At 37.8% G+C, this 12,436-nt stretch overlaps 2 protein-coding genes across 2 annotated transcripts; both read right to left on the reverse strand.

Annotated features, from left to right (window-relative positions):
* Positions 1–25: 25 nt before the first annotated feature.
* LOC135246366 (GTPase IMAP family member 8-like) lies at positions 26–6,776 on the reverse strand. Its single transcript, XM_064319844.1, has 3 exons — positions 6,557–6,776; positions 5,391–6,074; positions 26–3,040 (listed from the first exon to the last, which is right to left on the reverse strand). The coding sequence occupies exons 1-3, from the start codon at positions 6,774–6,776 to the stop codon at positions 1,272–1,274; spliced, it is 2,673 nt and encodes an 890-aa protein (XP_064175914.1). The 3' UTR covers positions 26–1,271.
* A 14-nt stretch (positions 6,777–6,790) lies between these two features.
* On the reverse strand, positions 6,791–12,191 carry LOC135246367 (GTPase IMAP family member 4-like). The gene is made up of 5 exons (XM_064319846.1): positions 12,083–12,191; positions 11,590–11,655; positions 8,961–9,024; positions 8,298–8,366; positions 6,791–7,224 (listed from the first exon to the last, which is right to left on the reverse strand). Exons 3-5 carry the CDS (start codon positions 8,980–8,982, stop codon positions 6,791–6,793), a joined length of 525 nt encoding a protein of 174 aa, XP_064175916.1. The 5' UTR covers positions 8,983–9,024; positions 11,590–11,655; positions 12,083–12,191.
* Positions 12,192–12,436: the final 245 nt, after the last annotated feature.

Consider the following 12,436-nt stretch of genomic DNA (forward strand, 5'->3'; position numbering starts at 1 on the left):
TATAGATATAAAAAATGAAACCAACTGAGTTTTGTAAGCATTTGTATCTCTACCAACATGCAACTTTTACAAAAAACATACAAACAAATAAATGAACACAGGATCCTTCCAACTTCCGACTTCCAGAAAAAAATGTTTGAAAAAATTTTGAATCAAAAGAAACACCCACAGCAAATTGGTAATCTACATTAGTTAGCAATTGTCATGTACATCAGTGGTTAAAGCCAGCTAAGGAGGATATACCTAAAGTGTCAACAGTTTTTAAAAAGTCCTGTACCTGCATCGGGATATCGAACTTCCACTGTTTAGGCCTACCCTGGTGCGTTACCTGTAGAATAGCTTGGAACTGCATGGTGTATGGGATTTTCATTTTCCGCAGCCATCACTTAGCCCCATCAAAGCCCTTCCACCTCAAAACACAGATGTTAAGAAGCCGATGTAGAAGGAGATTCTGTAAACTTTTAACATCAAGGGACTCACTGTGTGCAGAAGATTAGTTTTGAGCTGCGAGAATTCCAGACACGGCCTCATCTAAACGCTGGCTAGCCCAAGCAATGTTGGAAGTGTGTGTCTGCACAGTCAGCATGACAGGGCTATGCTTTTCATCAATAACTTTCATAATATCAGCAGTCATCACACTTAAGGCTTTAGCCAAGGCAGTATCGAGTTCAGCTCCGGCTGCAGCAGCTGCAGTTGCGACCCCCTCAGAGCCATTCTGGTTGCCATTTTGATGGACGAGCGTTTCATCCTCACCAGCTTTTTTGTTGCAGTTTTCCCTCTACCTCGTATCCTTTTGGGAAAAGATTGTGTCCAGAATTCTTCCAAAGATAAAACCCTAGGAACTCCTGTGGAAGTTGGTTGTATAAAATGTAGACGATGCGCTAAACATACATTAATATCGTCGAGCAGTATGGAGCTCCCGAAAAACGCAGTGCTGACCACACCATCATCATGCGACCCTGCCTCATGTGTGTTTGAGGCCAACTGCGGTATAAGAAGCGTTAACTGAACGCACATGATTTCTCTTGTTTGTCTGTGCTCTACCGAGTCGATAGCTGAGGTTGCAATGAACCTTGCACTGTGAGCATTATTTGCCATTGCGAATTGGAAAAAGAAAAAAGTGGGGAAATTTCATTAAAAAAATTTTTTATTTTTAATTCCCCATATTCTTGCTCATAAAACAAAATTATTTTCGGTCCGTTCCACATCTAGATCTTGGCATACCCTGAAGTAATGGTACGTTCTACTACTCTAGCATGCCCACTGCAGCATTACAATATTACACATGAACATGATCTTTTGGATTTTGCATTAAATTCATCTGCTTGTTTTCTAGCATCTTCTTCATATTTCCTTCTCAGTTCTTCCATTTCCTTTTTGTAGTTTTCCTCAATTTCTTTACATTTTTTTTCTTCTCTTTCAGTCCTGGTCTGATCTTCCTTTTTCCTCTTATGGTTCTCCTCCTCTCGTTCCCTCTCGAATTCCTCCCGCAGCTTTGCCAGCCTTTTCCTCTCCTCCTCTCTTCTCTGCTCATCCTCTTTATATCTTCTCTCTCTCTCTGCATTTCTTTCCTTGTCCCATTCCTCTTGTTGTTTTTTCAACTGACTTCTTTTTTCTTCAAGATACATCTCCATTATTTCCTCATTGTGTCGCCTGACCTTTTCTCTCCTTTTTCTTTCTTGTTCCCTCTCTTTCTCAAACTCATCCTCCATTTTCTTTTGTCTCTCATCCCACTCTCTCTTGTCTTCCTGTTCTTTCTGCTTCCTTTTCATCTCCATCTCCTCATTCCTTATACGTTCCTTTTCTCTTTCCTGTTCCCATTCCTCAGCTTTTTTCTTCATCTCTTCCTTTATCTCTTTTTTCTCTTTCTCTGCCTCTTTAATTTTCTGTTTCCACTCCCTTCTTTCTCTCTCCTCACAGTTCTTCCTCTCCTGCTCCTCTCTATCTCTCCTTTTCTTTTCATCTGCTTGCTTTTCCGCAAATTCTTTATTTTTTCTTCTTTGTTCATCTATCAGCTCGAGCTTCTGTTTCTCCTCTCCTTCTACTCTCCTCTTCTCTTCCTCTTCCCTATGTTTCCACTCCTCTTTCATTTTCCTCTTCTCTTCCTCTATCTCATCCATTTTGTTCTTCCACTCTAATTCTTGTCTTTCTTTCTTCTTTTTATCTTGCTCAGCTATTTTTTCTTTTTCCTCCTGCTGTCTTTTCTTCCACTCTTCCAGCTCCTTCTGTAAATGTTCTTCTTTCAGCTCTTTTTCCCAATGAGTTCTTTCTTCCTGAACTTTATTTCTCTGCTCGTCTATCCTCCTCCTCATCTCTTTCATCTCCTCTTCATGTTTTGCCTCCAGCACCTCTTTCTCTTTCTGTATTTCTTCCTTCTGTTTTCTCAGTATTCTTTCACACTCTTTCCTTATGGTGATTTCTGCCTCCTGGAACATCTCATTGGTGTAGCAGCCTCCTCCATTTTTCTTCACCATCATGTCTATCTTATCCAGCAGCTCAAACACTTGGGTGTGATTGCTCTTGTCTTTATTATTGAAGACATGAAACCTGTTTCCACAGTCTTGAATAAGATTTTGGATTGTAGGGCCACCTCTTTGAATGTATTTTTCAATTGATTCAATAAGATCATCCCCTCTTGTGAACATGACTATGGTGAACATTTCAGCCATTGTACCAAAGGTACTCTTAATAAGCTGCGACGTGTCCTCCTCCTCCCTTCCCATTCTTCCAATTGGTAGCACTAGGAGAAACACATGAGGTCCTGGGGCCAAAAAGGAGGTGCATTTGGCTATTTCCTGCTGGACCTCCTCATTAGAACATGGTACATCAAAGAGACCTGGTGTGTCAACTACAGCAACATGCCTGCCAGCTACTTCTCCTACTCCTTCCTTACAGCAGACCATCACTGATGTTGAACTGAGCTCAGACTGGAACTCCTCCCTCTGCAGTATGGTGTTTCCTGTGGCACTTTTCCCACTTCCTGTCTTCCCCACGAGCACTATCCTCACACAGTCCGAGCTCTGATCTTTACCTTTAATGCCTGCAAAATTAAAGAACACAGCATAGTTCAGAATTAAATTTCAGAGAATTGGAGAACTACACAAATATTTAATGTTTCAAACTGTATTCAGTATGGCAGTATGGCAGTTTCTGCAGCTTTACCTCCAGTCCTGGAAGGCTGTAGTGTCCAGAGACATTTGTGGTTTCCTTTCAAACAGCAGCCAATTAAGACTGCGAGAACAAGGTATGTGGAATCTTTATCAGTGGCTTAAATAAATCACTGGTCCTGAAAATCATTGAAAACCAGCCATCAATCTAAACTACCACCAGCCAACCAACAGCAGACACTGTGGCCCTCCAGGACTGGAGTTAAACCAGCAGACACGGCAACCCTCTAGGACTGGAGTTAAACTTTCAGACATTGCCCCTTCACAACTGGGTCCTGACATCTCTGGTACTTTGGGTATTTGTATATACAGACGCAAGCTATCCTGTGGAGATTCAGCAGTCAATTTCACAATGAATAGGTATTTCTAAACCACTTTGTTGCTGGACTTCATGTAATTTCAGTGACATCTTGCAGTAAATAAATAATTTCAATCTAAGAATGTTTGAATTTTAGTGGAATATACTGTGTAGCCCAGTAGTTGAGATACACAGTCATTGAATCAGAGGAGGCACTCTTCCATATTGCAATACCATTGTAGAATGTGTCCCTCCCTCCCTGGGTGGGAGCTAAATGTGCTTTCCTGTCTGTTTGCATGTCCGAGTCAGAACTGGCAAGTTCAGAATTCACTGGCAAGGTTAGAATTCATTGGCATGGTCAGAATTCATTGGCAGAGATTAAATTCATTGGCGTGGTTAGAATTCATTGGTACAGTTAGAATTAAATTGGCATGGCAGATATTCACTGGCATGGATGGAATTCATTGCCATGGTTAGAATTCACTGGCAAGGTTAGAATTCACTGGCATGATTTGAATTGCCTGGCACAATTAGAATTCACAGATATGGATAATATTCACTGGTATGCTTAGAATTTACTGGTATGAATTTAATTCACTGGACATCAGTAGGTTAATGGCAAGTCTGAAGGACTAAAATGACTGAATGGGCTGTTCTCATGATTATGTTGTTATGTTTTTAAGTTCAAGCCAAAATGTGGGGCTGATTGATACACTACAAAAACTGCTTTATTCGGGTAAATCACAACCAGCTAGTGTGTTTTTTAAAGTCAACTACAAAATGCTCATTTCAAGGGAAATCAAATAAAATCGAGAATCTTTATTCTTACAGTGTCATGAAAAAGTATTTGTCCCCTTCCTGATTTCCTTTATTATCACATATTTGTCACACTGAATTGTTTCAGATCTTAAGACAAAATGTAATATTAGACAAAGGGAACCTGAATAAACTTAAAACACATTTTAAAAATTATAATTTCATATATTTAATGAAAAAAGTAATAAAACACCCATATCATCCATGATGATGATAATAAGTAATTGTGCTCTTAGTTATGCAATCAATCAATGATAATCAGAGTCACCCGATTGAACGCAGCCAGGCTTGAATGCAGCCAGCCCTGTTGAATCTAAACCTCACTCATATTGCACCTAACCATCACAGTGTAAGATCAGAGTCACCACAAAGTTTCTACAAGAACATACCACAATCAAAGGAAATTCCAGAAGAAATTAGAAAAAAGTCTGGAAAGGGTTTTTAAGGCTGGGACTCCACTGAAGCACAGTAGGTGGCTCAGTGATTTTTAAAACACCAATTTTTATAATTCAAAACAAAAAAATATAAATTGTAAATGATTTGATAATACAGCTGTCTATTTTACCACCAAGGGTAGTACAAAATATAAGCGAAGCAATTTCAGTCTTTCAGACTTTAATAAGAGAAACCACAATTTAAAGGGGAAATTTCTTTTTTACATGATGGAGTTGGGTGTTTGATAACTTTTTTCATTAAATAAATATGAGTTATTATTATAATAATTATTATATTAATTATTATATTATTATAAAAACACTGTTTTTATAATAATGAAAACAAAAGTGTTTTAAGTCCACTCAGATTCCCTTTGTCTAATATTTCATTTGTTTAAAGATCTGAAACCATTCAGTGTAACAAACATGCAATAACAGAGGAAATCAGGGAGGGGGTAAACACTGTTGCATGGCACAAGTCACATGGATTTACATGGAAACTAGCTATAGCTGCATTTCTTCAATCTATTCCAGTGTTCTGCACTGGATACAGCTGCATTTAGAGTCAGTAATATAGTCTGAGACACATCTTGACATTACTTTGGGAATGGTGCTACACAATGATTTGTTGTAATGCTTTTCACAAGAATAAACAAAGAAACCCGCAACACTTACCCAGTGATGTGCCCTTAGTATTTTGTTCTAATTCTCTGATCTTTCTGTTCTTCTCCTCTAGCTCAATCTTGTGCCTGGCCTCCAGCTCTCTGACCTTCTCCAGCTGTGTCTCCAAGTACATATCCAGGGAAAAGCAGCTTTCTGTTGCTCTATTCATCTCCTCTATAGCCTTCAGAAGCTCTGGAACTATTGGGTCATTTACAATGTCCTGATTGAAAACAAAGAACCTGTCGCCACACATCTTCAGAAGCTCCCGAGTATCTTTATTCTGCTGCAGAAATTCATGAACAGGTTGAGCATCTGGATATTCATGGGTAAAAAGGACCATCATGTGATCAGTCACTCTTGAGCCAAATATCTCCTGAATCCCTGTTATTTCTGCCTTGTCTTCATCAGTGAGGGGAGCAGCTGGTATGACCAGGAGGAAGGCATGAACTCCAGGGCCACAGAGAGAGGTAAAGAGGCGAGACACAGTGGATGCAGAGAGCTGTGATTCACACAGAGCTGGCATTTCCACCACGGTAATCAAGCGACCGCACACTTCTCCCTCTCTCCTCTCACACACTGAAGAGGGGCTGGGATCCACACTGGACCCCCTCTGTCCCAGAATGGCGTTTCCTGCAGAAGTCTTCCCAGTTCCACTGCTCCCAAACAACGCCAAGTTCAGTCTGTCACCCACAACCACTGGAATAAAGAGGAACAGTCTGTTATCTTCTGACCATTATCTTATTTTATTATTGTCAATTTGTGAGTCACTTCCCCTGAATCTATATCAGTACATTTTCAGTTTTCATCAATACACAGGTCTAATTCCACAGGTGAGTTCCCTTCTGTTTGAGCTGTTTGAGCCACTTTGGTAAATGCCAATAGTAAAATGTAGCCAAACATCTCACTACAAAGAAATATGAATTTATCTTTGTTTTGACCCTTGAGTTGTCAGTTTTTCAATAATCTGTGAACATTTCCAATGTTTTGTCTATCGGTTCTGAGTGATGTGCATACATTTGCTGTAGCCAATAAAAGGCCAGATTTTCTTTCAGGTTTCATTCATTTTAATTCATCTTGTTTCAAAGCATTAAGGGTTAACTTAACTATCAATCAATTCTCACCATTAGTCACACAAACTAATTTAATAATGACTTTTCTTGCCCTGATTCTGTTTTTACCTTTTTCTCCTTTTCCCATTTGCTGTTGTTCTCTAGGCTGTGCCTGTGGATTCTGCGTCCTCTCCATCTTCTGTTCAGTGCCCATCAGTGAGCCCTCTATCGCTCCTAGCGCAGCTGATTCAGGCTCCTTGAACATCTCACAGCGGAGGAAACCTCCTCCATTCTGCTCCATCATCTGCTCTATTTTGTCCATTAGTTCAGTTACCTTGGTGTAATTCATCTCTTCTGTGTTGATTAATTTGCGACTCCTTCCACCACACTTTTGCACAACTCCACTAACAGGATTACCAAGTTTTTTTTACTCGCCTGTATGAGCAGTACCACTGAGTACTTAAAGGCCTCATCACTGAAAGAGTGCAGGATTCTCTCTAGTCGTCTTCTATCATCCTCTGTAAACCCCACCTTCTCCAGCACCAGCAGAAATGCATGAGGACCTGGGGCAGACAGGGTAACACACCTCTCTATCTGATAGAATAATTTCCTGTCAGGGAGCTCAGGGTCCAGTAAGTCTGGAGTGTTGATCAGAGCCACAGGCCTCCCATTCACCAGACCTCGTGCCCTCTCACACTGATCTCCTACTGAAAGGACCTCACTGCCCAGGATGATATTTCCCACTTTACCCTTCAGTTCTCCAGACTTCCCCAGCAGCACAATCTTCAGCTCAGACACTGCAAAGTAGGACACCAGGGTTACTGTGAGAGAAAGCATGTTAACCCAGCATGTGTTAGGCACAGACAGTTTGATACACATCAAACTGGATGTCCACGAGTTTAAGATTAAATTCATTCTCTCTCTGAGATGATGTACAAGGATTTTATCCCACAAGTCGTTTCCATGGCCCCTTATATGACATCAGACCACATTACCTGTGCACCAGTGGTCACCCTTTATGGAAGTCTAACTGGGCTGGCAGCTCATACTGTGGGCCTTCCTCAGTTCATAGAATAACAGTTCCATAAATAAGCTGCATTCTGTTTCATAGAGCCAACTGCAGGTAACAGTAGGCAGCCCAGTGTTCAATAAATCAGTGTTCATTGTCACTTCCATTTATAATATTTTTGAAGAAGCCTGACCGGGTCACAAAGGTGCAAAATGTCTGTTATATGTATTAAGTTGAGAAAAGGGGGCGACAAAGCTCAGGAAGTAAGAGCGATTGTCTAACAGTCGGAGGGTTGCCGGTTCAAACCCCACCCTGGGCGTGTTGAAGTGTTCTTGAGCAAGACACCTAACCCCTAACTGCTCTGGCGAATGAGAGGCATCAAATGCAAAGCACTTTGGATAAAAGCGCTATATAAATGCAGTCCATTTACCATTTTACCAGAAAAATACATAAAATAAGAATAGCTGAATCGTTCTATAACACTAGATAATGCAAGAGTGCGAGAGAGAGGTCAAAAGTTGATGGAAATAGGACATTTTAAAAAATGAAAATATCAGAGAAAAAAGCCCAGACATCACTTTCTAAACAAACTCAGGTGCTCTTGGAGCAGGGGAATCAGTAGACATCCAACATAACAATATAGAGATCAGATGAGTCATATTAAATTTTTCAATACTCAAAGTCATGGGTGCTTCTTCCACATTAATTAAAATTGTCTTCCTTTTGTACATGTTAAATAGAGTCAGCTGTAATAGATAATCAGAAAGCAAATGATCCTTTTTGAAAAGAGTCCTTCAAAATACCATCATGTTTTATGGCCAGCGTGACACAGTGTAGTACAGATCAGTGGTATTAACTTACTGTATGGAGGCTCGATTTCTGCACTGGATCTTTTACATCGACCCTTCTCTGTCTTCACATCCCCTGTTACTAACACAATGATTCATTATTTCATACACAATAAACACAATAGGAAATTTGGAACACACATATTGTATAAAACACCAAGATCTCTGCTTCAAAATGAATAATATCAGGATCCCCTATAACTGCCCAAATATATACAATATGTTACGCAAGGTCTTTGGTCACAAGTATAAAAACCAGTACTTATTATTTATGATTTATTATTATTATTATTATTATTATTATTATTATTATTATTATTATTATTATTATTATCATAATGTGAATTAAGAATTTAGGCCTCCTCACTAAAAGAATGAATGAATAAATATATAATGTCCTCCTCTCCTTCCTCCCTCTACCAAATGTTAAACCTCATCATCACACAATGAATTAATTACTAATGATACTAAGTTATATAAATCAAGTTAAAATAACATTTAAAACAAGTGTGAAGTGCCCTTTTGGACCTATTAAATACAGTTGTCTATATTAAGTATTCAGAAAGAAAGTAATATTTTGAATTGCATCAATGCATTGTGAATTTCTACTAACTTTCAATGGTTCCATTAAATCCACAGACACAGACAATACAAATCAATATCAATGGCTACTCACGGAGATCTCTTACTGTGGCCATTTCAAAGGAATTTTTTCTCAAAATATAATACTCAAAATGGTGCTGTGGGAATGAAAAGTGAAAGTTACATATTTCAAAAACAAGCCTCCAGCTTCAAATCTATGCAGGTATTATTGTCTCATAAATCATTACATAAATAAGACTATCCTTACACAAATACAATTGGATTCACAAATATTTTTGTATCTTACAAACAAAATTATTGATGATTCCAATACATGATTCCACTCAAGTAGATTATACAAAAGAGAAAATACAAATAATTGTATCAGTCACACTTTGGTGAGCTTTCTAATACGTATTTCCATATAAAATGTGTAAAAAAGAAATAAAGTACTACAAAACTGATTATAAAAATAGAAGAGTGCACTCAGTAGAGTGCAGATCTCCGCCATGTGAAACACTTGTTGATCACTTGCGGCCCCTACCGGCTGGTTAGAGATTAGCTGCGGACAGATACACACACACACACACACACAAACACATGACCAAACGTATAATCCCCTCCAGGCTCTACCTGGCGGAGATAATTAAACACAATGTTTTGTGTGTAAATCAACTACATGAAATACTTTGGGATAATACAAGTTACACATATATCCTGCTAAAAAACACAAAAAAGAAAAAACTCTGTCTAAATAAAGAAGTTATTTTCTTCTTCTCTCCGTCATCTCTGAGCCTTGATTACCTAATCATGTATTGGCCTATTTTTCCATCAGATAAGATCAATTTACTTGTGCATAAGTTATAAATTAACAAGTCATTATCTACTACAAGTCATAATTCATTTACCTTGACAGGCAGACTGAAGCAATGTACATCAATCAACAAGGAAATACACCTTAAAATATTTTTCACGTTGATTGTGATCTAAATGTATCAAAACCAAAATGAATCTTTTCATACATATGCCTGAGCAGGCCTAAAAAAGGTGAATTTGAATTTACTTATTTTCAAAGATATGTACAGAAATATATATTGCAATCTTTAATAGGAATACAGTCTGGGTTTAAGGCAGAAAAGGTTATTAAGACTTAAAATCAAGTGAAGTTCAAATCCAATGGCTTGAGGTTCTGTGGTTTTGAAACAAACCCTTTTCTTTTAGTCCAGACATATTATCTCTAGGCATCCCGCTATGAATTTTAGAACTTTACCCACTACAGCTGACTTCTGACTCTACATCACACACACACACTCATACCCGCATACATACACACACATGCACACACGCACAGAGTGCACAGTGCAGGTCTGAAAACTCCACAGCCAATGCCAGTATCCCAGAGAGAGTAAGGGCTGATGTATTGATTAAGACATGCTCTACGTTTGTGAAAAAAAAAGATTATAAAATTTTCTGCGCAAATCAACTACTTGAAATACTTGTGGATAATATGTTAATAAAGTTGAACTAGCCTACTGAAAAAGACTTCAAAAAAGTCAAACAAAAAAAAAACTCAATAAAGAACTTCTTTTCATCTTATCTCCCTGTTGTATCTGAACTTTGATCAGCTAACCATGTACTGACACTGTTACACCCATCTCCTTTGATTGCTTTTCCCCATCCCTGTGTGTGTGCACTTCGCACCGTAGGTGAGGTGCACGGTGCAGTCGTGGCATGGCAGATAAGGGGCTTGTTGGGTTGAATTCAGGACAGCTTTCATTCATTCAACATTGCATATCACCCCAGGCATACTACCACATTCCACTACTAGTTTTTGTTTTGGTTTGTAAATGTATTATTTTTGTGTTTTGTAATAAACTTTGTTATTCCTTTTTAAACCATGGTATGTACAAGTTGCGACTGTCCAACAGTGGTCGTGACAACACATTGTTCCATCAGATAAGGTCACTTTGCATGTTTACAAGCTAAGAGTAAATTATTACGTCACTGTTTAAAACAGGTTATAATGCATATAAGGAAAAGAAACTTTCAAATATTTTTCACTTTGTGATCTAAATGTATGAAAACCATAATGAATCTTTTCAGGCAATACACAGCACAGGAGAGATCTGACTGTTGGTTTTAAAAGGCACTCCATTGGTGCTGTGTGCATGTGATTTGATGGGTATGAGAAAAGGTGTGTGTGATTGGTTGATTTTGGAAATGCGTGAGTATTCGATCGCTGAGGCCGGCCATGGAGTTTCCTGACCAAGCTTGCTTTGCGCATTCTATGAACATTTCTCATTTAGTGGAGGAAACTTTCAATTCATTATTATTATTATTATTTGTTTCCGTTAGCTCAGTTTGAACTAAGCCCAATAACTTTCTCCTCCCTTTTGAGATGAATGAACAAATATAAAATGTCCTTCTGTCCTCCTTCCTCCCTATACGAAATGTTAAACCACATCATCACACAATCAATTAACTACTAAAATACTAAAAAAATAAATAAATAAAGTAATATAAATCAAGTTAAAATAACATTTAAAACAAGTGTGAAGTACCCTTTTGGACCTATAATATACAGTAGTCTATACTAAGTATTCAGAAAGAAAGTAATATTTTGAATTGCATCAATTGTGTCATTGTGAATTCATACTAACTTTCAATGTTTCCATTAAATCCACAGACACATACAACACAAATCAATATCAATGGCTACTCACGGAGATCTCTTGCTGTGGCCATTTCAAAGAAATTTTTTCTCAAAATATAATACTCAAAATGGTGCTCTGGGAATGAAAAGTGAAAGTTACATATTTCAAAAACAAGCCTCCAGCTCCAGTCGTCTGTGGGTATTATTGTCTCATAAATCATTACATAAATAAGACTATCCTTACACAAATACAATTAGATTCACAGATATTTTTGTATCTTACAAACAAAATGATTGGTTCACAAATATATGTTTGCACTCACAAACAAATCTCTCCAGAGCTGACAAATGTAATGATGCATTTATAAAATTTAAAAAGGTACTTCTTTTTTAGTTGCTATGTTATGTCTTTTAGGTCTTTTTGTAATATTATAATACAATATCTTCTGTACTATTGTACGTTACATAAGCACAAAATATACAAGAAAGAAAATGCAGTAGTTTTACTTGATCAAATTACATGATTACACTCAAGTAGATTATACAAAAGAGAACATACTTACAAATAATTGTATCCGTCACGCTTTGGTGAGCTTTCTAATATGTATTTACATATCAAATATCTAAAAAAGGAATAAAATAAAGTACTATAAAACTTATTATAAAAGAAAAAAAGTTATAAGTCCTTTCGTAAAACAGTACATAAATATCCTGGGATTAAAAAAGTTAAACTACCTACTAAAAAAAAAAAAAAGGAAAATAAAAAACTGTCTAAATAAAGAAGTTTTGTTCGTCTTTCCCCCTGTTGTGTCTGAACTTTGATCGACAAAACCTGTCTGACTCTTTTTTCACCCATCTCCCTTTGATTTTCTTTTCCCCCCCCCTTTGTGTTTGACTTGCACCGTAGGGGAGGGGCT

The sequence above is a fragment of the Anguilla rostrata genome, unplaced genomic scaffold (assembly GCF_018555375.3).
Source record: "Anguilla rostrata isolate EN2019 unplaced genomic scaffold, ASM1855537v3 scaf0225, whole genome shotgun sequence".
Classification (NCBI taxonomy): Eukaryota; Metazoa; Chordata; class Actinopteri; order Anguilliformes; family Anguillidae; genus Anguilla; species Anguilla rostrata.

Bases quoted from the DNA above. Each gene is read 5' to 3' on its own strand.
- LOC135246366 (XM_064319844.1), bottom strand. From the start codon at position 6,776: ATGAATTACACCAAGGTAACTGAACTAATGGACAAAATAGAGCAGATG. The intron at 6,075-6,556 runs GTAAAAACAGAA...TCTTTATTCCAG, and splicing joins AATGGGAAAAGGAGAAAAAG to TGGTTGTGGGTGACAGACTG. The intron at 3,041-5,390 runs GTAAGTGTTGCG...TTAATTTTGCAG, and splicing joins TACTAAGGGCACATCACTGG to GCATTAAAGGTAAAGATCAG.
- LOC135246367 (XM_064319846.1), bottom strand. From the start codon at position 8,982: ATGGCCACAGTAAGAGATCTCC. The intron at 8,367-8,960 runs GTGAGTAGCCAT...TCATTGTGTTAG, and splicing joins GGCCACAGTAAGAGATCTCC to TAACAGGGGATGTGAAGACA. The intron at 7,225-8,297 runs GTAAGTTAATAC...CCTACTTTGCAG, and splicing joins AGAAATCGAGCCTCCATACA to TGTCTGAGCTGAAGATTGTG.